This window comes from Protomyctophum parallelum, assembly GCF_964188405.1.
Source record: "Protomyctophum parallelum genome assembly, chromosome: 4".
In the NCBI taxonomy this organism is placed as follows: Eukaryota; Metazoa; Chordata; class Actinopteri; order Myctophiformes; family Myctophidae; genus Protomyctophum; species Protomyctophum parallelum.
Window position 1 is genome coordinate 25,783,768 of NC_139700.1, and position 24,610 is coordinate 25,808,377.

At 41.1% G+C, this 24,610-nt stretch overlaps 1 protein-coding gene across 3 annotated transcripts in view; it reads left to right on the plus strand.

Moving 5' to 3' along the window:
* Positions 1 to 21,086, plus strand: part of furinb (furin (paired basic amino acid cleaving enzyme) b) — a 149,794-nt gene extending 128,708 nt beyond the window's left edge. For 2 of the 3 annotated variants that reach the window (XR_014569184.1, XR_014569185.1), the window contains exons 11-17: positions 1,619 to 1,722; positions 3,434 to 3,551; positions 4,575 to 4,754; positions 9,173 to 9,303; positions 11,180 to 11,308; positions 17,677 to 18,632; positions 18,684 to 21,086. Coding sequence is in view for 1 of the 3 variants with exons in the window: in XM_083763921.1 (XP_083620047.1) it covers positions 1,619 to 1,722; positions 3,434 to 3,551; positions 4,575 to 4,754; positions 9,173 to 9,303; positions 11,180 to 11,308; positions 17,677 to 18,401 (1,387 nt within the window). In the remaining 2 variants the exon portion in view is untranslated. Of the gene's footprint in view, positions 1 to 1,618; positions 1,723 to 3,433; positions 3,552 to 4,574; positions 4,755 to 9,172; positions 9,304 to 11,179; positions 11,309 to 17,676 lie in introns of all 3 variants that reach the window. The other variant, XM_083763921.1, reaches the window with a different exon arrangement.
* Positions 21,087 to 24,610: the final 3,524 nt, after the last annotated feature.

Genomic DNA, 24,610 nt, shown 5'->3' on the forward strand with positions numbered 1-24,610 from the left:
CTCATTTATACCTAGTTGTGTGCACACGAAAATAGAATATCTATAAGCTCACAATGCATCACGCGTATAAACCCAAATTGGGCATTAGAGGCGCTAGCAGAGTGGTTCTCAAAGTGGGGTCCAGGGAGGGTTCCTTGAGGGGATTCCAAATGGACGCTTAACAGGTCTGTAACTCTGGACCATTTGCGGGTCCATTTGTTTCCATTTATACTCTCAGAGTTACGGGTGTTGCTTGAAATGAAACCGTTAGAGAACAACTGCGCTAGTAATAACAAGGTAGATAGTAAATCTCAGTCAGAGCACACCAGAATTCACAGAGATGGAATCATTTAATAGGAAGAATTCTGTCTCGGTTTTCTGTTTTCTTCATTTCTTCTTCCTTTTCGCACCTCTGCACGTCTCCCTCGTTGGGTGAGTTGACATTTGATTGGATATGTGTTAATAACACATGAGAGGGTTGTGAGAGATGGAATGCTGATGTGAAAGGGGGGGGGGGGGGGGGGTGGGTGACGGAGGTGAGAGGCGCCGCGAGTCCGCGATGCAATTCAGTGTTTCTATTTCTGTCTGCTGCACATGGTGGCACCGCGGAGTGAGCAGTAAAGCAGTGTGATTCATGGTTTGATTACCTTAAACCACCGAGCATACCTCTCTCTTTCTCTCTCTGTGCTCACCGAAAGGCTTCACCCTCTAAATGGATAGAGGGTTTATTATGGGCTTTATTATTTGGCTTTGTGCTTTTTTGTTGAAGGTGACGCATCCCAGAATCCCAGGGCTCATTAGAAACTATCATTACAGACGACGAGACGAGGCGCTCTCTCCTCCGGGGGCGCCGTGGCCCGCCAGGCAAACTGCTCCGAGCCAAGGTTTCGTCTCTGCGTTTCCCTGACCTCTTTTTATCCCACACAACAGTTTACGACGTGCCTTTTATAAAGCAGTGTTTTATACTCTGCGTTAAGCCCCATAACCTGAGCCCGTTTCTCTGTTATGGCTGACCTCTGGGGCTTCCTCTGTGTTGTGAAGTGACGAAACATGATCTTGCAAAATCATGTAAAAACATTGTCCATGTAGGTCGGCGTGTACCGGCTTCATCATGATCACATTTCAGGTGTGTCTTCTTGTGTAACGTGACCTTTTCTGTGTGTCCTACAAACTCGTTATTCCATTACTGTATTGTGTTAAGGTTTAATCCATTCAAACCGGGAAATTCTCTGTGTCATTTTCGAGCTTGTAGATTTTTGACGAAATACTTCATCATTTTGGAGGTCCTTTACATGAAAATGTTTGAGAACCACCGAGACATAATATGTTTTTCAGAAAACTGTTAAGGATTTGTTGTTTATATTTGTGTGCCCTCGTAAAAATATGAATGTATATTTGTATTCTTCTTCTTTCCTTACTCAGATTTTCGTATCTGTTCAAATTCAAATAAAGTGTTATTAAAAAAAATGAAAATTACATCTGCAGAATCGGCCTGCCTTTCAAGTCTTACTGGATTAAGAGACTCATCCCGGCTGACACACTAGAGAGCTAATACACTGCTGTTGTTGTTCTACTGTGACGTGTTGTTGTGTTGTCTCTCTCTCTCTCTCTCTCTCTCTCTCTCTCTCTCTCTCCGCAGCATGAACCTGACCTGGCGGGACATGCAGCACCTGGTGGTGAGGACGTCGCGCCCCGCACACCTCAGCACAGACGACTGGAAGACTAATGGCGTCGGACGCAGAGGTACACGGCGGCAGGGCAGCGGTCACGGGAAGAAACGAATCCAGGGAGTGTTTATATTTGCCTGTGAAGAGACGCCGAAAGATGAGCTCTCTATTGAATTCACTTGCATTCTGTTAACATAGTCGTGCATCAAGGCTTTACTGTAGCCGGGGAGAACGCAGCATAATGTTGTTCTTCCAAGGTAACGTGAACAAATCACCGAAACGAGGCCGTGCATACTGCATAGTCATGCGGGAAAGAGCACACATCTGGCATTGACGGATCTCTGCTCCATCAATCTATGACTGATGGATCTGTCCCAAGAATGATATGCAGTAGAGGAGATATACAAAACATCTATATACGAATGAACCCATGAACCCCTCAAAAACTTGCAACATTATAAAACAGATGTTTCTGTTGCTTTATTCTGGCTGGCTGAGTCTCAGTTGTGAAATACACACACCTGGACCGCCCGTATAAGTATCACTGTACCAAAATGTCTCGTTTAAAATGTGCACCACACCATTTGATGGAGATAGGCTATTACCGCTGGAGTGCTTGTTTTCATTCTGCGTATGTGCAAAGTGTTGCAGCAAATAATACACTGTTTAAATTACCTTGTTGGCAGGTAATTGTGACTACTTTTACAAATTACTCTCATAGTGAAAAGAGTTCAAAGAGTTTTCATGGGGATATGTCTATGTACAGTATGTTGCCATATTTACTGGTTACCATCATAGACTGTAAAAAAAATATGGACAAAGCGTTCGCCGGGTCTAACATGGACGTAAAATGAAGCCTGTTATTCCTGCACTGTAAGTCGCCATCTTTCTAGATCCGTTTGGTACCAGCTGGCCATTGGCTGGCTCCGTTTTGGACCAGCTGGCCATTGGCTGCCCAGACAACGAGGCCGGACTTCCCCCCTTCTTCTCCGTTGGTTTTTATTTTGACTCGAGTGGGAGGGGAATCCCGATCATAGACTGTAACGGTAGCCACGCCCCTCAGAACATACGCGATGGTTTTTTTTTTTATGGTCATTTTTTTAATTAATGGGACCATAATTTTCCAAAAAGAATATTATGAAATGAGACTTTAAACTAGTGACTGGAAGAAGAAAGTATTCATGACCATGTTTATTAAGGTAATACAGTCTAGGTGAAGTTGGGCCAAAATACATGGGCCTCTATGGAGCTATGGGGCTTTTTGGGTCCAGTCCAGCGCCACAACAGGCCATTATATGAACTACCGATTTCAAATGAGGCTTCACGAAATATCTGGCTGACTGCCCCCCTGGTTACCATGCAAGGCCTTGGTTTACTTTACACCTAAAGCCTGCCTTACTAAGTTGCACACCATTGTCGCATGCCAAAAATAGATGATCTACAAGCTCACACAACAGTGCTGTAAGTTTGTAGATCAGCAATTTTTTGGTACACGAAACCTGCCGGCAACGAACGATTTATGAATGAGGCTTATAGTGAGGGTTGTAGACACTCTGCTCCATGCCGTGCCCAACAATGCCCCTTAGCTGTCCTAAAACCACTACAAACCACGGCCTCTAGGGGCTTGTTGCTTTATCACCGTAGGTGACAGCTCATCAATAAGTCATACACCGTAACAAAAGGCCATTCATTCAATCCATCCAGGTGATGGATTGATCAAGATACAGTCTTGACCAGTGGACAAGGCAGATAAAACCCCATTTTCTTTTCTGACGTCTCGTTCTCAGTGAGTCACTCATACGGCTACGGCCTGCTGGACGCGGGTGCCATGGTGGCGCTGGCACAGAACTGGACCAGCGTGGGACCACAGCACCAATGTGTTCACACCATGCTCACAGAGCCAAGGTTGTATGCATGTCCTTCAACCCATTAAGACCTGAGGCCAGCTCTACAAATGCCTTCTAAATCAGCAGTTCTCAAATAATTCAAAATTATTTAACATTCAAAAATCACTGTGAGCTTGTACATCTGCTATTTATGAATAGCCAACTCTAAATGAAAGAAGAAAGGGAGGCTCCGCACACTCATAGACCTTCTTCAGGCATGAATAGCCAAGACTAAAATCTAAAATGGCATAGATGCTTTCATGTTTTTAATGGGTTAACCAATTAAGCCCTAGATATCGACATCGTACAACGAATAGTGAAATTACTTAGCCTTTGTGTGACTGTACAGCATTACACTCAATGTGGGGTCCTTAACCCATTCTGACCTGAGATCAGATTCATACGAGGTTTCCGCCGGACACACACTGGTCTGATGAACCCATTCTGACCTGAGATCAGATTCTAAAAATGTCAGTCGCTCTTCGATTTTTCAAAAATAGCAGACCTACAAGCTCGTATCGCGCCACTCAGTGGCGCGATATGAGCTTGTAGATCTGCTATTTTTCAATAGCTAAAGCATAACATGATGCTGACACCAAAATGGGTGCCCGTTCAGAATGGGTTAAGAGGCTTCTAGGGACTCTTCATCAAAATCAGTTTAAACTCTTTAACCCTATTTTATACTTAGACACACACACACAGTCACACACACACACACACACACACACATGTGTGTGTAGCTAATGGATTTTGAAGGAGAAGGTCTGTGGCCAAATACATATCAATTAGGGGTCCTTGACATGAAAATGTTTGCGAAACACTGCTGTATTAGGAGGCCTCCAATGCAAAAAGATGAGTTTGCACACTAGCTCCCACATAAACAAAGTGCAGTTTCCATTACATTGCTCTTCTTCAGAAGTGATAAAGTGAACTCCTCTTTTTGCCTTTTGATCTGATGTGTGCGTGACCTCCTTTGATCCTCGTTAGGCTGTCCACCAGTACACCATTAACCTCAGCCCTCTCCTCTCCCTGGCCCCCGCAGAGACATCGGGAGCCGGCTGTCCTTCAGCAAGACACTGGACGCATGCTGGGGGCGGCCGGAGTTCGTAAGCTCCCTCGAGCACGTCCAGGCTCACCTCACCCTGTCCTACAACCACCGTGGGAACCTAGCCATCCATCTGGTCAGCCCTCTGGGCACGCGCTCCACCCTGCTGTCTCCCAGGTGAGGAAGAGTGAAACCATGGCCTGTTATAACGCCACCAACAGTTGGATTTTTGCTAAACACATTATTGGAACAAAATGCTTCAAATCATGAACGCAGCATGCAATTTACGTGAAATCTTTCACAGACTTTCCTACTAGGCTGAGGCATATCCCACCCTTTTCACATTGGCCTGTTATAGCGCCACCAACAGGTGGGTTTTTGCAAAACTTTTTTTTTTAACAAAATGCCTCAAATCATCCAATTGCCATCCAAGGCATAAGAAGAAATGGCACCCTTTTCAAATTGGCCTATTATAGCGCCACCAGGAGGCCACAACCTGACCTTCCCTGGTGGAGACCTGTGCCCCGAGTGGCACTTTATCTAGTTTTACTATCGAATAGCAACCCAACACAGCATGTGTTGATGGAGCCACAAAACAGCTAAAGAAATGAGCTACACTCAGGAATATCCTTGTGGTGAGGTTGAGTGATTTTGTGTTTATACTGAAACACATTCTAGTGTGGATGTACAAGGAGTCATTCATTTCAAAACACTACTTTTGCAACATTGCAGCACCTCAAGGTAACACTATAACTCTCTACAACCGCCTCAAACAACATCATAAAATCCCATATGATTTAGCAAAGAAGGACCAAAACATAAAATCACATTATCACAAAAACCCAGCTGTTGCTAGACCACACAAACTGGAAGACAGCGATAACAATGAGGAGGAGAGGGTTGGGGAAGTGGAGAAAAATAAAAATACAACGTATTTAACTAACTGCTTTGACCTGTCAAACTTGCCTGATGTTAATAAAGATATTTATTTAAATATTACAGATGAAATTACAGAAATGAAGGCACTTTGATTAAAAAAATATGGCTCCATTGGAGCCCTCCAATGCACCGGCATAGATCCGTTTGGTAAACAACACCTGTCCAGGACCCGTTTCACTTCCTAGTTTGTGTCAAGAAAGCTTAGAGAAGGAAAAGACACCAGCGTCATGGTGTCACGTGACTGGACGCCGGGGCTGCGCCATGACACCCCACCACGCCCCCATGTGCCAAAACTCACACTGGAAGTTTGATGAATACATGGGAGTGGATGGGAGACCGCTGGACATCTTGTAAACAAACATTATTTATGAACGATAGCGACCTTTGTCATATAATCGGTCCAGGAATATAATAGAAGACATATCACAGATTGTTTTCCGACTGGGTGTTTTTCGACTTGCTAACTGTTTCATTTTACTCAGGAATTTAAAGAGCACAGTACGGCTCTGGGCTGAATGGGCTTATAACCTGACTCCGCCAGCTGGTGGCAGTATTGGGTTCACAATCCTGCCTTCAAACCCCATACCTATATTGTTTTTAATTCGTCAACATTACAAACTAAATAACGCTTAAAAAATGTTGAGAATAAAGGATTTTGCAATATTACAAGTCAGTGGTGTTTGATGAAATACTTTTTTTCATATAGCCTTAGGACCAACCCGCCTAGTATAATACAACAGTAGTTTTAAGTAGTAGCCTACACAGTGATGAATCTGCTGCCGAAACTGCTGGGAATGTATTAGAGTGAATGGAGCAAAGTATAGACAAGCATATAAATAAACACTTTCTGAATGATTGAGACCATTGTAAAATAAACGCTTCTGTAACATAACATCACACATCACCAACAAGTGCCTAGTAGTGGTCTAGGTTTACTGGCGCCCCCCCCTATTTTCACACCGTGTAAAGTACCGTGCCGAATTCAAATAGCCACTACTTTGCATAACAACAGCTTTAACTGTTTATATACCTGAGCTGACTGTGAGCCAGTCATTCATTCATATTTAACTTGAAACTGAATAAGGCAATGTCTGGAGTTGATAGAGCAAGCATTAACTTCTTTAAGGCATGCCTATGCCTACTATATTTTGAGGGACACTTAAATCGTTTAATTACCTCTACATTTCACATGCAAATATTATACTTTCACTACAATTATTAGTTATTACTAGACTACTATTACGTTGTATTGTACTACTTAAAACTACTGTTGTATTATACTAGGCGGGTTGGTCCTAAGGCTACTGTTAATTTGCGTATTTATTCTGAAACTTAACCACTTGTAGAGCATATTGTGATAGGCTACTGCTAGGCAACTTTTACTTTAGTGAAAACACCACTGACTTGTAATATTGCAAAATCCTTTATTCTCAACATTTTTAAAGCGTTATTTAGTTTGTAATGTTAGGCTTTTGAAGGCAGGATTGTGAACCCAATACTGCCACCAGCTGGCGGAGTCAGGTTATAAGCCCATTCAGCCCAGAGCCGTACTGTGCTCTTTAAATTCCTGAGTAAAATGAAACAGTTAGCAAGTCGAAAAACACCCAGTCGGAAAACAATCTGTGATATGTCTTCTATTATATTCCTGGACCGATTATATGACAAAGGTCGCTATCGTTCATAAATAATGTTTGTTTACAAGATGTCCAGCGGTCTCCCATCCACTCCCATGTATTCATCAAACTTCCAGTGTGAGTTTTGGCACATGGGGGCGTGGTGGGGTGTCATGGCGCAGCCCCGGCGTCCAGTCACGTGACACCATGACGCTGGTGTCTTTTCCTTCTCTAAGCTTTCTTGGTTTGTGTTCAGTACTGGAAGTCTGGAAATGTGGCTTTTCAAAATAAGAGCTCAACTGGGAAAAATGCTGGCGTGAATTATATAATTTGTCAAAAAGGTTTTGAGTATAGTAGTCGTCTCCAAAAATGACTGGGTGCTAAGTTTGTATTCCTTAAATCTTTAACTGTTCTAAAATAATGAGGACAAGTCATGACTTATATTTTGTTAGAAGAGACTTGAGTTTTAATGTTTTTTATGTTTAAGCTCGACCTAAACTTTGTCCATTTAAAGCCGTGTTCAAACAGCAAGCGTCTAATAAATCTAAGTGTAATAAATAATGAAAATTAGTGTGCACAAAGTACTGATATAGAAAAGAAAATAAATAATGAATATGACGTTTTTGGATAGATATAGAACCTTGAACCTTGAACATTGATAGATAGATAGATAGATAGATAGATAGATAGATAGATAGATAGATAGATAGATAGATAGATAGATAGATATTGCAATAATGTAAGGTTGATATGACACCCACGTGCATCTAAGTATAAATCAAGCATCACTCTGCCCACTTATTATGTCCAGTATTGTCAGGGTCCTTTTGCTTTCAGTAGACAGGTGCGTAGGAGGTGAACGCTTAACGTAGAAAGACAGATAAAGTGGCACTACTTATAGTGCCACTTTATCTTAAGATGGCTTGTCTTCAATTTTGTACATTATGTAATATGAATTTTTCAGTCAAGCAACCAGTTGTTTGACAAAGCTCGGCTGTTCGAAGCAGTAAGTGAAGAGGGAGTACTCTTTGTTTGTCAGGGGTGACAATTAACAAATATTTTCAGAATGGATTCATCTATTATAGCACAATTGTGGAACAAAATGCCTCAAATCATCCGATTGCCATCCAAGGCGTAAGAAGAAATGGCACCCTTTTCACATTGGCCTATTATAGCGCCACCAGGAGGCCACAACCTGTGCTGCCCTGGTGGAGACCTGTGCCCAGAGGGGCACTTTATCTAATTTAGACCTAAAATGCTTGGTTTACCAAGCGATATGTACCAAAATTGGTACATTCTCATCACGTTATCTGAGCCTAAACAGACCTCTTGAAATTGCATACCTATATGTGTGTCTAGTCTACCCACTGGTCCAAAATGATTACACTACTATTACACTTTCTTAAATTATGTAAGAAAGAAAGTAGTAATTAAACTACTAAGTTCCACATTTAAAAAGCTGTTATTAATTTGGCTGAATCATTAATTTAGTCAAACACAACACGTGTGGGCAGCAGCTCTGCTTCCATCAGGGGATATATAGCTAACATGCTTTTTTTTTGCTTCTTTTTTGGAGTAGCCAATAATTGTTTCCTCCCAATTTATCAATCTCCCAATATTAAAATTTAAAAAGCCTTCATTCATTTGCCTGGACCATTATTTTTGGCAAACCCAGCATGTGTTGACAGCCGCTCCGCCTTCAACCACACACACGTTTTTCTTGGCCTATGCCAATTCCCAAATTCCCCACACATTTCTCTGTAGTCTTTCCACTGCTGACCCTACTGGCTCACTCACTCACCAGAAGGACATCGTCCTGCTCTTCCATTCGACAGTTTCGGCAGTTTGGAACACCCATATATAGACTCGGTGTTGGACAGGAACCTTTCCACCCTTTCGCCACCCTTGTGCCTCTCTCACATTTTCTAATATGGAACAAAAACATACAACATTTTTACATGATGCACATCTCTAAACGGATTATTCAACAATTATTCCAATGAATCGCCTCTCCTCATACTGTCCCTTGTCCTTGGTTCTCAGGCCTCATGACTTCTCCTCGGAGGGTTTCACCGACTGGGCCTTCATGACCACTCACTCGTGGGATGAGAATCCTCAAGGGGAGTGGACCCTGGAGATCGAGAACGAGGCTGGAGGAGGAGGACATGAATCTGGTAACACAATTCACCAGCTGTCACACTGGAGAGCCCACTTCTCATCATCTCACAAGAGCCTTTTTACCAGTGGTGTCATGGAACTAACTACATTCACGTTCAGTACTGTATACTTAAGAACAATTTAATATTTCAATTTCATGATGCTGTAATATGCCACTACATATCAGAGGCACATTTTGTAGTTTTTACTGCACTACATTTATTTAATCGCTTTAGTTCCTTGCATATTTCCATAATTATCATTAAAAACATGTATTAACTAGTAGTTAACCGTATTAATGGCAAGAACGCGGGGCCTCGTTTTTCTCTCCGCGACCCGCCTGTGCCAAAACGAGGGACCTCGTCTTTCTTTAATTTCATTTAATCGAGTAATTAATATTTTTTTATTTTTTTACTCACATGTTAGACAGCCTACATACGGATGTACATACGGATCCGACGCGCGTGTGCTTATTACTCCTTTTTCTGCTCAAAATGAACCAAAATCCAGTGTTTGGAAGGTTATTATTCCCTCTTCTTACATCATTGCCGGTCTACCGCAGCCTAGAGTGAAGCCACTATAGTGTGCTGGGGGGCTACACTTCCTGGTTAATTTGTAGTTTTAGATATTTTAGATTTGAGCAGTTCCACACTTTGTTTCCCATTTCCTCCATAATGGGAGTTCGTTCGGGGCAGAAAACCCAGATAAGCACATCCTGACTAAAAGGCAAAACATGCACAGCTCTGTGTGTTAATTGAACTGAGAATGTACAAGTCCATTTAGTTCCATTTGTATAATGTTAAATTGGCACACTTTGATAACAACCATTAAATGGATGAAATTCATTTGATGAAATGTTTTTGGACAGTGTTTTTTTTTTGACAATTGAACAGTTCCATTTGAACTGACTCATGTTCGCCTTGGAGAAACATCAGGCCGTAAACAACCTGACTCATAGGAGTGTTCCCAGGGCTACCTCACCAGAGTCACCACAGAGAGGAGAATAAGACGGGTGGCAGTGGAAGCCACAGGTTAGGAGTGCAGCAGTCAATCTAACTAATGGATTATAGAAGATTATCTAATTAACTAATACATAAAAAATGTATCCCTATGGCCCGGGCGGCTGGCGTAGCCGTCTGGGCTGATCCAGTTTGACAGCGTGTCGCCGGTTCGACTCCCGATCCTGACGACCTTTGCAGTGTGTCATTCCCCATCTATCTCTCCCCATTTCCTGTCTGACTAATGTATCTATCAATGAAGGCAGAAAAAAGCACCAAAAATATCTTTAAAAAATAAAAACTAGCCCCCCTACTAGTACCCCTATTTTGTCATTATGCATTAGGCACTTCTACAAGCTCAGTGCTTGTAGGCATGCCTTTTCTGCTATTTTTGCATGACACCATTGAACCACAAACTATACAATTATTACAATAGGGCTTACGTGGTTTGTTGATGTATAAGAAATCAGAAAAATATATCTTTAAAAGAAAAAACATGTTCCTCGATTATTCGATTAATCGTAAAGGTAATGGATAGAATAATCGCTACGGAAATAATCGATAGTTGCAGCCCTTTGTGGAACCTTGGTTGTACGGCTGTACAGCCTGTAAATAAGCTAAGAGAGACCCTACGGCTGTGAAACAAGCTTCTAAATATCTTTTTGTACTTTTTTTGGTAAAAGCGCTCAAACATTTTCTTTGTTTTCTTGGAAAAATGACACAATGCACAAAAACAAATGTCAGCCACCTTTTTACCGTAAAACTGTGATGTGACAATAAAGATGATTCTGATACTCTGCCGATTCACCCTTCTCCCTGTCCCCTCCTGGGATGAACAGAACATGGCACTCGTCCTGCTCTTTCAAACTGACACGTCCTCCTCTTCTCCCTGCAGGCGTTCTGAGTCAGTTCACTCTCATCCTGTGGGGGACCGGGTCCAGCGCCGTTAACCCCTCGTCGTCCGACTTCCCCCGGCCGTCCAACAACAGCTGCAAGACCTTTGACGCTCAGCAGATCTGTATAGGTGAGACTGATGTCAGTGGCTTTGAAAGCATCTACTATATATAGCAAATGCCGGCCTCAGTCCTAAATGGCTTTTAAGCAAGCAGTGGTTACCAATTGCTTCCCATTGTATCACAATCACTGAATTCAGCTGTGTTATTTCTGAATAAGCTGAATGAGCTCTATAACAGGCCGCTGTCTAATCAAAGCCCCAGAGTACCTGCTGCGCTGCTTTATTTTATGCCATGTCCAACACGGCAGCCATGTAAACAAATGCACAGAAATAAACATTCTTGCGAGCTAAACATTGCTCTTAATGTTTTTTAAAACATTTCGGGAAAAATATGTCGATGACAATGTACCGGTATTCTATTTGATCAACACTAACTTGTTTTTGGAGGCGACCACATTGCGCTGGACGACAGCCAGCGCAACACTTTCATTACTGTAAGCAAGGAAAATGAAATACTTTGTTTTGTTGTTACTAATTAAACCCCTCAACTTCGCCTTAGAGTTTAATCATCCTGTCGAGGGTTATATATGTCAACAACACCCGGCATGCCGGCAATTATCCTTTGCTTAACCACTTGCACTTGATTTGGAAAATTAGACCCGAGTTGGCTTTGTACTTGGGCAGTTTTTTTCTGGCAACTACACCAAATCTCTTTGACAAAAATAGCCGATTTCCACGTGTCTGTCGTGATGCTGGTCATTTTGTTGGACCACTCCAAACAGACAAGGCCTCACACCTTCCCAGGTTGGGAACCACTGCCTTGCACAACAACATGCTGAATGCCTCGGCTGTAGACACAGAATTGGAATTGGAGTAAAGCCCCGTTCAGACCTAAAGAAGCTGGAAAAAAAAGCAAAGCAAAACTCATTTCGACGCAGCTTTTTTTTTAGAAAGTGGGCGTGTACAAGGTACCTGTCACTCAAGCTGCCTGGACTGGCTTTGAGACAAGAAAGAAAACAGACAGTTTGAGCAGATGCGCATTTGAAAGTCTAAAATGTAAAATAGCGACTGTAGAGGAGAAATAATTATATATTTAGTTACATCATAACCTATTTATCGATGAATAAATAATATAATCTTGGTATATTTGTTTGTAAATAACCGAACGGACCGGATCTCAATCCTCCCCCGTCTTCAGTGCTCATGTCTCCCCCCCACTCCGCTCTCCTCTCCCCCTCTCGAGTGAAACCCTCCGGGCATTTCTTTAAATAGCGGCTCTGTATGTAATGTTAATGTTGATTTAGCAAGAGCATACCGTAGAAATACAATCAGGACAGGACAGGTCAGATCAGGGATGTCCACATGCATATCATACAACTGATATAAAGGCTATTAATTATTGATCTCTCTCGTGCACACACACACGCGCGGTGCACACGACGCGCGGGGGACTCGGGACTTTAGTTCTTTGTCTATAGACTATATATATATCTGCTAATTTATAAACCGTGTGTGTGTTTAGTCCACGGTCAGAGTCAGCTACGGGGTTCAGTTGTTCACCTCTCCGGTCGGTGGGAACCGGGAGGGGGTAATTACTGCAGGGGCACTGAGAGAGAACTGGCTCGCAAGTGATCCCTGTGTCGTCGACCCGTCGGCTCCTCCACGGTGCTCACTGCTCCACCACCCCTCCCTCCCCATTAGCGCAAGTTTGCTTTTTATTTAGCAGATGATGTGAAACTTGGGCCACTATAGTAGCCTAGTAGGCATACTTTTATTACTCCATAAATAATCAATATCACACACACACACACACACACACACACACACACACAGGGATTGTGTTCTATCTATCTATAAATATAGGCTATCTACTGTCTTTCAACTTTTGCTATGAGGTTCATCGATAGGCCTACATGAACGCAATAAACCAATTGAAATGATTCCCTCAAAAAAATATTATCTATGCGATTGGTTTATCGTTTCAGAACGCAGCAAACCAATCACAAAACACGGGCAACATATTGCATAAATAGAGGGGGTACATACAACTGATATAAAGGCTATTCATTATTTTTTAAAGGTATGATTGACGGTGCAAAAGTTTCAACAATCAACATACAATGCAGCTATCGACACACACACATGACGACCACAGAGCGCTGAGAGCGGGCTGCTCCTCCCCTCTTCTCGGGGAAAGTTTGGGGGAAAAGTAGCGGGTCCGACACGAAAAAACAACCGGTTGGAACTATATTGTTTAGTTGTTTGTCTATCTATCTATATCTGCTAATTTATCAACCGTGTGCGTGTGCACTGTTTAGTCCACAATCAGCGTCAGCGACGGATAGCGTTCTGGACTGGTCAGTAGTCCATAGCTTCGGTGAGAACCGGGGGGGGGGGGGTGAATGCAGGAGCACTTCTCCCCAGAAACCGTGCCAATCCACTGGGATAGAACCTGCTCGCGACGGAACACGGAACACAACCTGTTTTCACCGCTTCGACAACTTGTTTCTCATATAAACTTTCATTTCTATCGATAAATATGCTATGGTCTTGCCAAATATCCATTCATATTTCATATACAGCCCATATTTAAAAAGTATTTTTTTAATCGGGCCGGACAGCTCTCGGAGAGGCTTTTGGTTTTGTGAAATGAGCTCAACTCTGCCTCCTCAAACCATGCTGTGCTCTGATTGGCTAGACTGAACTAGCTGTTCATTCCAAGCTTCAAAACACAAAAGCTGCTCTGCATAGAGATAACATGGGACCACGAAGCTAAAGCAGAAGCTAGCTTATTTGGTGTGAATGGAGCTTTAGGGTGATCTTTTGCTGTCACAACCCTGTAGAATACACTCCCCAACACCCTCCAATTCTTCAAATGGCTCTCAAAACTCATCTCTTCAATATGGCGTTCCCCAGCTAACTGCACACCCACCTGTTTGACTGTTTTACTACTACTACTTTTTTATTGATTTGAGCCTTTTCAATGTTTTTCTTTTGTCGTTTTCTCCTCCCCCACATGTAAAGTGTGGGGGAGTGTGCCCTTTGAAAAATGCTTATAATCGCAGAATTTGGGAGGACCAAACACGTACACATGCAGACTGTACATTTACTGTACAAGCATTCTCACTTACTTGGCTTGCTTACTACTTACAAGCATTTTTTCGCTGAGCACACCTGTGGACACCAGCAATGAATAAGCACTGTGCCAAACGCGTCTGAAAACAGCATATGTCATGTCAGTTTGAATCAAGAGCACAGAGGCTTGAAGTACCAGCAGGAGATGATACTAACGCTGCAACAATGCAAGAGCCGTTCTCAAGTTGCCAAGCAGCTGTGTCAGGCAGACTGGGTTGGTCAGAAGATTCTTCCCGGCGCACAGCATTGCGATGTTTACCACCCACACATGTGTCTTACTCTTTTGTTGTTTCAAATGTATTTGGGGAATTTGTATGCTGTATTTCAGATAGGTCAGCGTAGTAGAGAGACATGAAACAAAGCATAGAGGGAGACGGAGTCACGGGACATGCAAGACACCATATGGGTCAGATTTCCACCCGGGGCCTCATGCTCACTAGAAACGTTATGTTTGGTGCACTAACTGCCACCAGGCACGTAAAATACGCCTGTTTTTTTGTTATTTGCCAAAACTGACAAGACACACTGAAAGGACACACTCGTGACTCTTCAACATTAAACAACAGTAAGTGTATAGCACCTTCTGGGTAAACCCTGCCAAGTATTTGCATTGAAACGAGACAGGTTTGTGTAGTGTTGCTATTGGTGTCAAAACAAAATCTTCAACACACAGATACTAGAAAAAACATTGTTTATAGCGTATTATTTTATCAATTGCATGGTTATACAGTAAGTTGTGTCCATGTGTTGCATTATTGCATACATGGCTGCTGGGTCGCAATTTCAGTGTGAGCTGATAATAAAGTCATATCATATCTGATGTTACTCCGATCACCCGTCATGCTGTACAATTCTACAATAATTCTCATTGTCATCTCTTTGTGCACCGTTCCGCTACATGTTGAAACGAAAAAGAGTAGTTATTGTGAACTTGGTGAGGTTGAGGATGAAATTAATGTTCTATTGTACTGCCCTTTTTATCATGATTTAAGAAAAACGCTCTTTGACAAAGTACATGTAGGTCTGTCCCTGACTCCCTGGACAGTGTTTTAGTTAAATATTTATTTGATAACCAATACCATACATTCGCAATCTCAAATTGTATCCAAAAAGCCTGGAACGGAAGAAAACATACAAGGTATGCATAGTGGCACTGTGATGGATCATACCAACTCCTAAGTGGAGATCTGAGTTCTTTGTGTATGTACAGTATGTAGGCCTATGTGAGTATATGTATACTGTATATAGACCGTGTGTACGTATTACCTTGTCTAAGTTAAACGCAACTCTATCTTCTGACAATTATCTCTTTTGTTCTCTCTCTCTCTCTCTCTCTCTCTCTCTCCCCCTCTTCCTCCACTTTAGTCTCTATCTTGACCAAATGGACTACTTGAATGTACTCTCGATTAGTGTTATGTACATTGTGTGATATTTATTTATGTTTAAAGGTATATTCAGTGATTTCACTCAAAAAACCTTAGGTTTCGTTTTTGGCTGTGGGACCCAGCCTTTCGTCCAATCAGGATAAAACGAAACCTAAGGTTTTTTGACCCCCAGGGGTTAACTGGGGACAGGGAGAAACTCCTTATATTGCCAGCACACTCTATAGTAGGGAGGATTATCACTACAAAACAAAAGAATAAGTGATATTTGAATTAAGTGAAATCACTGAATATATCTTTAATATTTTGGTGTCTGCATGTTGGCACAGGAAATATAATGTATTGTAAAGTGTGTCTGAATAATCCTGTGATGGTTGGGCTGCGAAAGGCAGCCAGACATGGAAATAAAATCATTCATTCATTCATTCATTCATTCATTCATTGCGCATGGTATTTTGCATGCAATGTTGTACCCAGTGAACAACCGTGTCAATGCAAATTGAAAATGTACCTAGCCAGCCAATTGAGGAAAAATGTGTTTTGACTGTCAAATAGAATGAGAATTGCATCTACACTATGACAAATGTGTTGAGTGTTTTGTATTCTGTGGGCACACAGTGAGAAGTGAAATAGTGCAATGGCCAATTGCCTTAATGGTGTGGCGTTTTGAGGCACTGTTAAGATAATGAGGCAGGCGGTGACTAGGATCAGACCTTCAGGAGCGCTCAGCCCTTAAGCCACTGCATAATTACAGATGGTCCATGGGAAAAAATATAAATGAATAAATAGTATATGTATGAACAGACTAGTAGTACCTTTCTTGCATCAACTGCATCAAAAATAAATAAATAATATTGCACTTGAAATAGATGTGTAGAGCTATGCAATTACCTTGTTGAAATTCAAATTCCCTTTTCTGTGGAATTTCTTGACAGTCAGGGTCAATTACAGTACTTGACCATGAAGTAACCCAAAAAAACATTGACCCATCATCAGGTCACTACTGTAGGTCGTTTAGTGCACTGTTTCTCAGCTGTTTTGTGTCAAATTGTGTTTCTACATGTGGGACCCTGTTCGGCGCAGTTTTTTATCTCACTCCTGCCTGTGACATTTTGTGTATTGTGAGCTCCCTCAAAAATCATCATTGGTTAATGTCAATTTGAAGCTCTACAGTGAAAATCCTGGTAGTTTTCCTTAAAAAAGGTTGGGAACCACTTAGCATTACTCAGAGAGGAGTTATAAAGGAAGGTTGATTTATCCTTTCCGCGGTGGTGCGTGTGATCTGGTGTTCTGTTCGGATGTTCTCTGTGTTCTTCGACTGTTGGATTACCCAAATTCTAGATCGTGACTGGAATACTGAATGAGGGCAGAGAGGCACAGTAAAGCTGCTTTTTAGAGAGGTTTTTGGGTGGTGATAAAAATAGTTGACATTGATGTACATTGTATTGGACAGATATTTTTCTATGGATTTAAACCACAGGACATGGTGGAAAGGCCAAGGGACTTTATAAATGGTCTTGCCGGCTGTGCAAGATTGAATTTCCTGGTTCAAGAAATAGTTTCAGTATAGCTGTCTGTTTTTCAGGGACACCGAGGCTGGTCATAGCCGGCACGGAGACTTTTCATTTGGGCTGATAGCTCAATCACCGGATTGAGTGGCTGCACATACTGTAGGGTTTAATTGGTTAATGTTTGTTTTGTAATAATAATCTAGAGATCTACAGTACAAAGTAACCTGCAACTAAAGTTTTCAAATAGTTGTAGTAAAAAAAAAAAAAAATCAATATTTGTGTGTCTGAGATGTAGTGGGATTTGTTATATATTCAAGTAAAGTAGAAAGTACAGTATTTGAAGCACTGCCACTGCTGAGTTGGTTGCATCAGACTCATCTGTCTGTCTGTTTGTGGTCATCTCTTCCAGAGTGCAGCCCCGGCTTCTCCCTCTTCCTCCAGGGCTGCGTGAAGTTCTGCCCGCCGGGCTTCACCTCAGGCCCTCAGCTCCTCAACCTGTCCCTGGAGACCTGGGACCTGGTCCAGGACGAGTCCTCGGTCCAGGCCTGTTTGCCCTGCAACCCGGCGTGCCTCACCTGCCGTGGCACGGGCTGCACGGACTGCCTGTCCTGCCCGCCTCACAGCCACCTGGTCCTCACCTCCTGTCTGCACCAGAACCAGGTCCAGCGCAAGTCCCCCGCCGGCGCCGGGGCGGGACTTCAGGGCGAGGCAGCCCAGCTCGGGGGAGAGACCTCGGCAGAGGGCGACGAAGCAGGAGGAGGAGGGGGCGTTGAACCCCTCGCCCCCAGCGGCGTGGCCCCGTCCTCCTCCCACTGGCCCGCCCTAGTGGCCGTGCTCAGCTGTGCCTTCATCCTGGCAGCCTTCGCCGGAGTCTTCATCCTGCTGCAGATGCGCTCTGGCGGCGGCCCGCCTTGGAGCTGGAGGTCCAGGCGGACGCCCCGTGCTGCCGTGTCGGGGGGCATCAGTCTGGCCTTGGGCCAGGGACACGAGAGGAAGGCGCGCATATGCTACAAGGGCATCCCCACCGTGTGGGGCGACGAGGACACGCTGGCGTACGAGTCTGAGTCAGACAGCGAGGAGGTGGACGGCCACAGTGAGAGGACAGCGTTTATCAGGACACAGAGCTCACTCTAGCGCTCACTGTCCGTCTCACCTCCTGGTCTGTCTCTAAAACCCATGTGTCTTTGTTGTCCATCCGTCTGTCCCTAGCCGTGTGTCACTGGCTCTGTGAGACAGTAAGACTGTCTCTTGAGCCAGGCTGTCATGAGACTACACACACTGTCAATTCCTTAGTGTTAGTTGAACTCTGAGAGTGTACATATGGAACCAAATGGACCATTTGGTTCCTTTTGTACACTTCTCGGAGTTACAGGCCCATAAGGGTCCATTTGGTTCCATTTTCTACACTCTTGGGAGTTACAAGGCCATAAGGGTCCATTTGTACATTTTCTGAGTTAAATTAACACATAGGATTTTACTGTGTAATGTGACCTCAGTCAATCACCACAAAAATGCATAGGCCTTACATTATTAAAATCCAAATGCATAAAGGAAAATGAATTGAAAGTAATTGTTTTGTTTTGTGTTTTTTGTAATTTATCATTTGATTAAGACCATGAGATTATATTGATTCACTATGTATTTGCTTTGACATTCATACAATAGTTTAACTCGGTGGTGTATTGCAATTTATTTTAATTATAGAAAGTTATATGACCAATGTATGAGTGTATTTATCCATTTTCTTTACAGTCTTACTGTGTAGTGTTCATTTTACGATTTTCTTTTTTTTTTGGGGGGGGGGGGGGGGGGGGTGACTCCGGTTGCTCCGTTGTCTTGTCTGAATTTAGTTATCAAATCACAGTACTGAGTTTGAAGTGTTCCGCGAAGTTTAAAATACTATAAAGAAGTTGTCAAAATCACATTTATGTGGAATGGTAATTGTGAAAAATATGCCAGTGAAAGATTATATTTTGTAGAGAGAAGGCCTTGTGGCACACCTACAAGGACAGGTGCGTAGGAGGGAGCCGGCAACCAAATGCCAATCATGAGAAGAAAAAAGGGTCCCTCACACTGTCTTCACTTCCAGAGCAGCCGTTTTATTCAGAGTGACAACATTTTGGGCCTAAACGACCTTCTCAGGAGATACCTGGTGAAGGACGTTTAGACCGAAACGTTGTCACCTATTTTCTGGCCTTTTGACAGCCCATACATCCAAACAGAAAAGTCATATTTGATTGCATTAAATTACTTTAAACAACATTAAATACCCTTTGTCACTCACTTTGCCACTCGATCTGGCATTCACTTTATGCATGCGCATACAACTGCTGTTCTGTAAGTGAAGACGGTGTGCGGAACCCTTTTCTTCTAGTGAAAGATTATATAAAAAGTTACTTTTGTTTAATTGGAAAAGGTTACACACTACGACTTTAATAAACAGTGTAATAATTTCAAAAAACATTTGGCCTATAATTTAACCGGAGAAGAATCAACACACTGTTGAGTTGTTAAAATTTTGCATTGTCAACATTCTGCAAAGGAATAACCTTCTGTTCGCAAGAAAAAAAAGAAGAAAAAAGACATTCGCAGTCGAAGCCTGTGCATTTCTAACAATCAACTGTACGTTCTACATTTTGTGAAGGTTACATGCTGGAGAGATTAATAGTTGTCAGTCACAGCTGCACAGAGAGAATTGAAGTCTTGAGATACAAAGTATCTGCAGGACAAATTGCATAAATATCCACAGTCTGGAGGCTGCTTGATAATGAGAATCTGGAGGATGCTTTGAGACCAATTAAGGCACCAGTGGGAACTTGCACATGCAGCATATCAGTCAAATCCTTTGCATAGCTACATGTGTGCTGGAATAATGCCTGATTGACTCTTTGTTGCCTGCTGGTTGTCAGTAGAGCTGGGCGAGATATGAATTCCAATCCTGATTGTTTAAGACATTTGCCTCGATTAATGATCGAGCAATGCGCCACGTGAGCTTGTCGATCGGCTATTTTCATTATTCTTGTATGCCACCACTGTACAACAAAAGTAAGTATAATATAATGTTAAGAGGGTTAATCAGACTAATACATTTTGGCGATTATATAAAACATTGTGTTGATTTGTTGATCTAGATGCGTACTAGATTGTGCATACTAGATAGTATTCATACTAATACATTTAGAAAGTATGCAACAAAACCTGCATTTACATTATTTGATTAGCCTACATAAGCAAGATTAAGTCGTTTATTGGTTATAAATATCGGTTTTTGATATATTTCCAATTAATTGACCAGCCATAATTGTCAGAGCTCGACACCGGAGCCCAAGCAGGTATACTATACATCACCCATAAGCCTGGAGAAGGCTGTTCATTATTTTTAAATTAAAGTATCAAAGATATCAACAACAAAAACTTAACCCAAAGCTCTTTGACCTTCTCTAGCTTGGTTGCTGCTGGTAGAAAAATATCTGTTTGTCTTCATTCTCCCCACGGAGGCCATTTTGGTTTTTGGGCTCCTAGCTCTTCCGGAATGGCTTTATCGAGATAGAGCTCTTGCGTTCAGTTGCAAGGGCCATACATTTGAGGACAGTGAACATATTTAAATATCTTCACAAGGCGCACAAGTTGAATCAAAGTCTTTGAATCAAAAGGCTAGAATTGATCAAGTGATCAATCAACGATGATAAGCGAATTACCAGATATTGTATCGTATTTTGTATCTATTTCTTTTGTACACTTTTTTATTTAATTGATACTGGGTGTTAATATTGTGGAGATTTAAATTTCATGCTGGAATAAAAAATACTTTGGTTGTTGTGTGGACTACCATCTTGTCTTTGCTTGGGGGTGTTTCATAGCTCTAACACACACACATCCACACACGCATTCACGCATGTAAATGTTCATCTTACGGTGGACATATTTGCCTGAAAATGAATCTTTGAAATGTTTCATAGTTTTAGAAATATATTTCTTTAAAAGTTGAGAAAATTATAATGGGGGTCAATGAGATTTTGTAAAAAGAAATCACTTTCATCTAAAAACTCCATTCACACTTTTTATTATTCAGCTTACTATGGGCACACAAGCTGGAACTTTTTACTTTGAAATGTTTTGTAGTTTCTGAGTTATTTAACTTAAACGCCCAATGCATTCTCTATGGCAATAGCACAAACTTTGGCATGCTACTAGTCCTACATACTTACACCTAGCAACCCCATTCTAGCCTACTTAGGTTCATCTTACGGTGGACATGTTTGCCTGAAAAGGAATCTTTGAAATGTTTCATAGTTTTAGAAATATAGTGCTTTCAAATTCACAATGGGGCTCAATGGCAGACATTGGCACCAAAAATCACTTTCACCTAGAAACTCCATTCACACTTTTTATTATTCAGCTTACTGTGGAGACACATGCTGGAACTTTTTATTTTGAAATGTTTTATAGTTTCTGAGTTATTTAACTTAAACGCCCAATGCATTCTAGTCTGTGGCAATAGCACAAACTTTGGCATGCTAGTCCTACAAACAAAATGATAAAAAACGAGGATGAAAAAAAAAATCTAAATTCCAAAAACGATGGGCTATAACCCATCGTTTTTTTAATTTAAAAAAAAAATTTAAATCCTCAAAAATGATGAAAAACGGCGTGCTATAGTATGCCGTACGGTAGGGGCTATAGCCCATGTTCAAAAATGATGAAAAACGAGGTTAATTTTTTTTTCAAAATTTCAAAAAACGATGGGCTATAACCCATGTTTTTTTCTTTTTTTTTCTTTCTTCAAATCCTCAAAATGATGAAAAACGGCGTGCTATAATATGCCGTACGGTAGGGGCTATAGCTTATGTTCAAAAATGATGAAAAACAAGGTTAAAAAAAATATTCTAAAAGCAATGGGTTATAACCCATGTTTTTTGAATTCTTTTCAAATCCTCAAAAATGTAGAAAACGGCGTGCTATAGTATGCCGTACGGTATGGGCTATATGGTCAAAAATGATGAAAAACGAGGATAATTTATTTTTTCAAAAATTCAAAAAACGATGGGCTATAACCCATGTTTTTTGAATTTTAGATTTTTTTTCAAATCCTCATAAATGATGAAAACGGCGTGCTATAGTATGCCGTACGGTAGGGGCTGTAGCCCATGTTCAAAAATGATGAAAAACGAGGTTAATCTTTTTTTCAAAAATTCAAAAAACGATGGGCTATAACCCATGTTTTCTTTATTTTTTTATTTTTTTCAAATCCTCAAAAATGATGAAACACGGCGTGCTATAGTATGCCGTACGATATAGGCTATAGCCCATATCCTCGCGGTGTATAGCGATGTATGAGAATGGGTGTTGCGGAGGATGAGAGGCATTCCTCTCATCCTCCGCAACACCCATTCTCATACACCCATCCCCAATGCATTCTCTATGGCAATAGCAAAAACTTTGGCATGCTACTAGTCCTACATACTTAAACCTAGCAACCCCATTCTAGCCTACTTAGGTTCATCTTACGGTGGACATGTTTGCCTGAAAAGGAATCTTTGAAATGTTTCATAGTTTTAGAAATATATAGTGCTTTCAAATTTGAGACATTTAACATGGGGCTCAATGGCAGCTCTATAGGCACGTCAAAAATCACTTTCACCTAGAAACTCCATTCACACTTTTTATTATTCAGCTTACTGTGGAGACACATGCTGGAACTTTTTAATTTGAAATGTTTTATAGTTTCTGAGTTATTTAACTTAAACGCCCAATGCATACTAGTCTGTGGCAATAGCACAAACTTTGGCATGCTAGTCCTACATACAAAATGATGAAAAACGAGGATCAATTTTTTTTTCAAAATTCAAAAAACGATGGGCTATAACCCATCATTTTTTTAATTTTTTAATTTTTTTCAAATCCTCAAAAATGATGAAAAACGGCGTGCTATAGTATGCCGTACGGTAGGGGCTATAGCCCATGTTCAAAAATGATGAAAAACGAGGTTAAAAAGATATTCAAAAATTCAAAAAACGATGGGCTATAACCCATGTTTTTTTTTGTTTTCTTTTCCAAATCCTCAAAAATGATGAAAAACGGCATGCTATAGTATGCCGTACGGTAGGGGCTATAGCTTATGTTCAAAAATGATGAAAAACGAGGTTAAAAAAAAAATTCTAAAAACGATGGGTTATACCCATGTTTTTTGAATTTTTGAATTATTTTCAAATCCTCAAAAATGTAGAAAACGGCATGCTATAGTATGCCGTACGGTATGGGCTATAATGGTCAAAAATTATGAAAAACGAGGATAATTTTTTTTTTTCAAAAATTCAAAAAACGATGGGCTATAACCCATGTTTTTTTTGTTTTTTTTTCAAATCCTGATGAAAACGGCGTGCTATAGTATGCTGTACGGTAGGGGCTATAGCCCATGTTCAAAAATGATGAAAAACGAGGTTAATTTTTTTTTCAAAAATTCGAAAAACGATGGGCTATAACCCATGTTTTTTTTGTTTTTTTTCAAATCCTCAAAAATGATGAAAAATGGCGTGCTATATTATGCCATTCGGTATGGGCTATAGCCCATGGTCAAAAATGATGAAAAACGAGGATAAAAAAAAAAAAAAAAAAATCAAAAAACGATGGGTTATAACCCATGTTTTTTAATTTTTTAATTCTTTTCAAATCCTCAAAAATTATGAAAACGGCGTGCTATAGTATGCTGTACGGTAGGGGCTATAGCCCATGTTCAGAAATGATGAAAAACGAGGTTAAAAAAAAATCTAAAATTCAAAAAATGATGGGCTATAACCCATGTTTTTGAATTTTTGAATTTTTTTTCAAATCCTCAAAAATGATGAAAAACGGCGTGCTATAGTATGCTGTAAGGTAGGGGCTATAGCCCATGTTCAAAAATGATGAAAAACGAGGTTAATCATTTTTTTTTAAATTCAAAAAACGATGGGCTATAACCCATGTTTTTTTTTTTTTTTTCCAAATCCTCATAAATGATGAAAACGGCGTGCTATAGTATGCTGTACGGTAGGGGCTATAGCCCATGTTCAAAAATGATGAAAAACGAGGTAAAAAAAAAATCAAAAATTCAGAAAAACGATGGGCTATAACCCATGTTTTTTGAATTTTAGATTTTTTTTCAAATCCTCAAAAATGTAGAAAAACGGCGTGCTATAGTATGCCATACGGTAGGGGCTGTAGCCCATGTTCAAAAATGATGAAAAACGAGGTTAATTTTTTTTTCAAAAATTCAAAAAACGATGGGCTTTTTTTTTTGTTTAGTTTTCTTTTTAATCCTCAAAAATGATGAAAAATGGCGTGCTATAGTATGCCATTCGGTATGG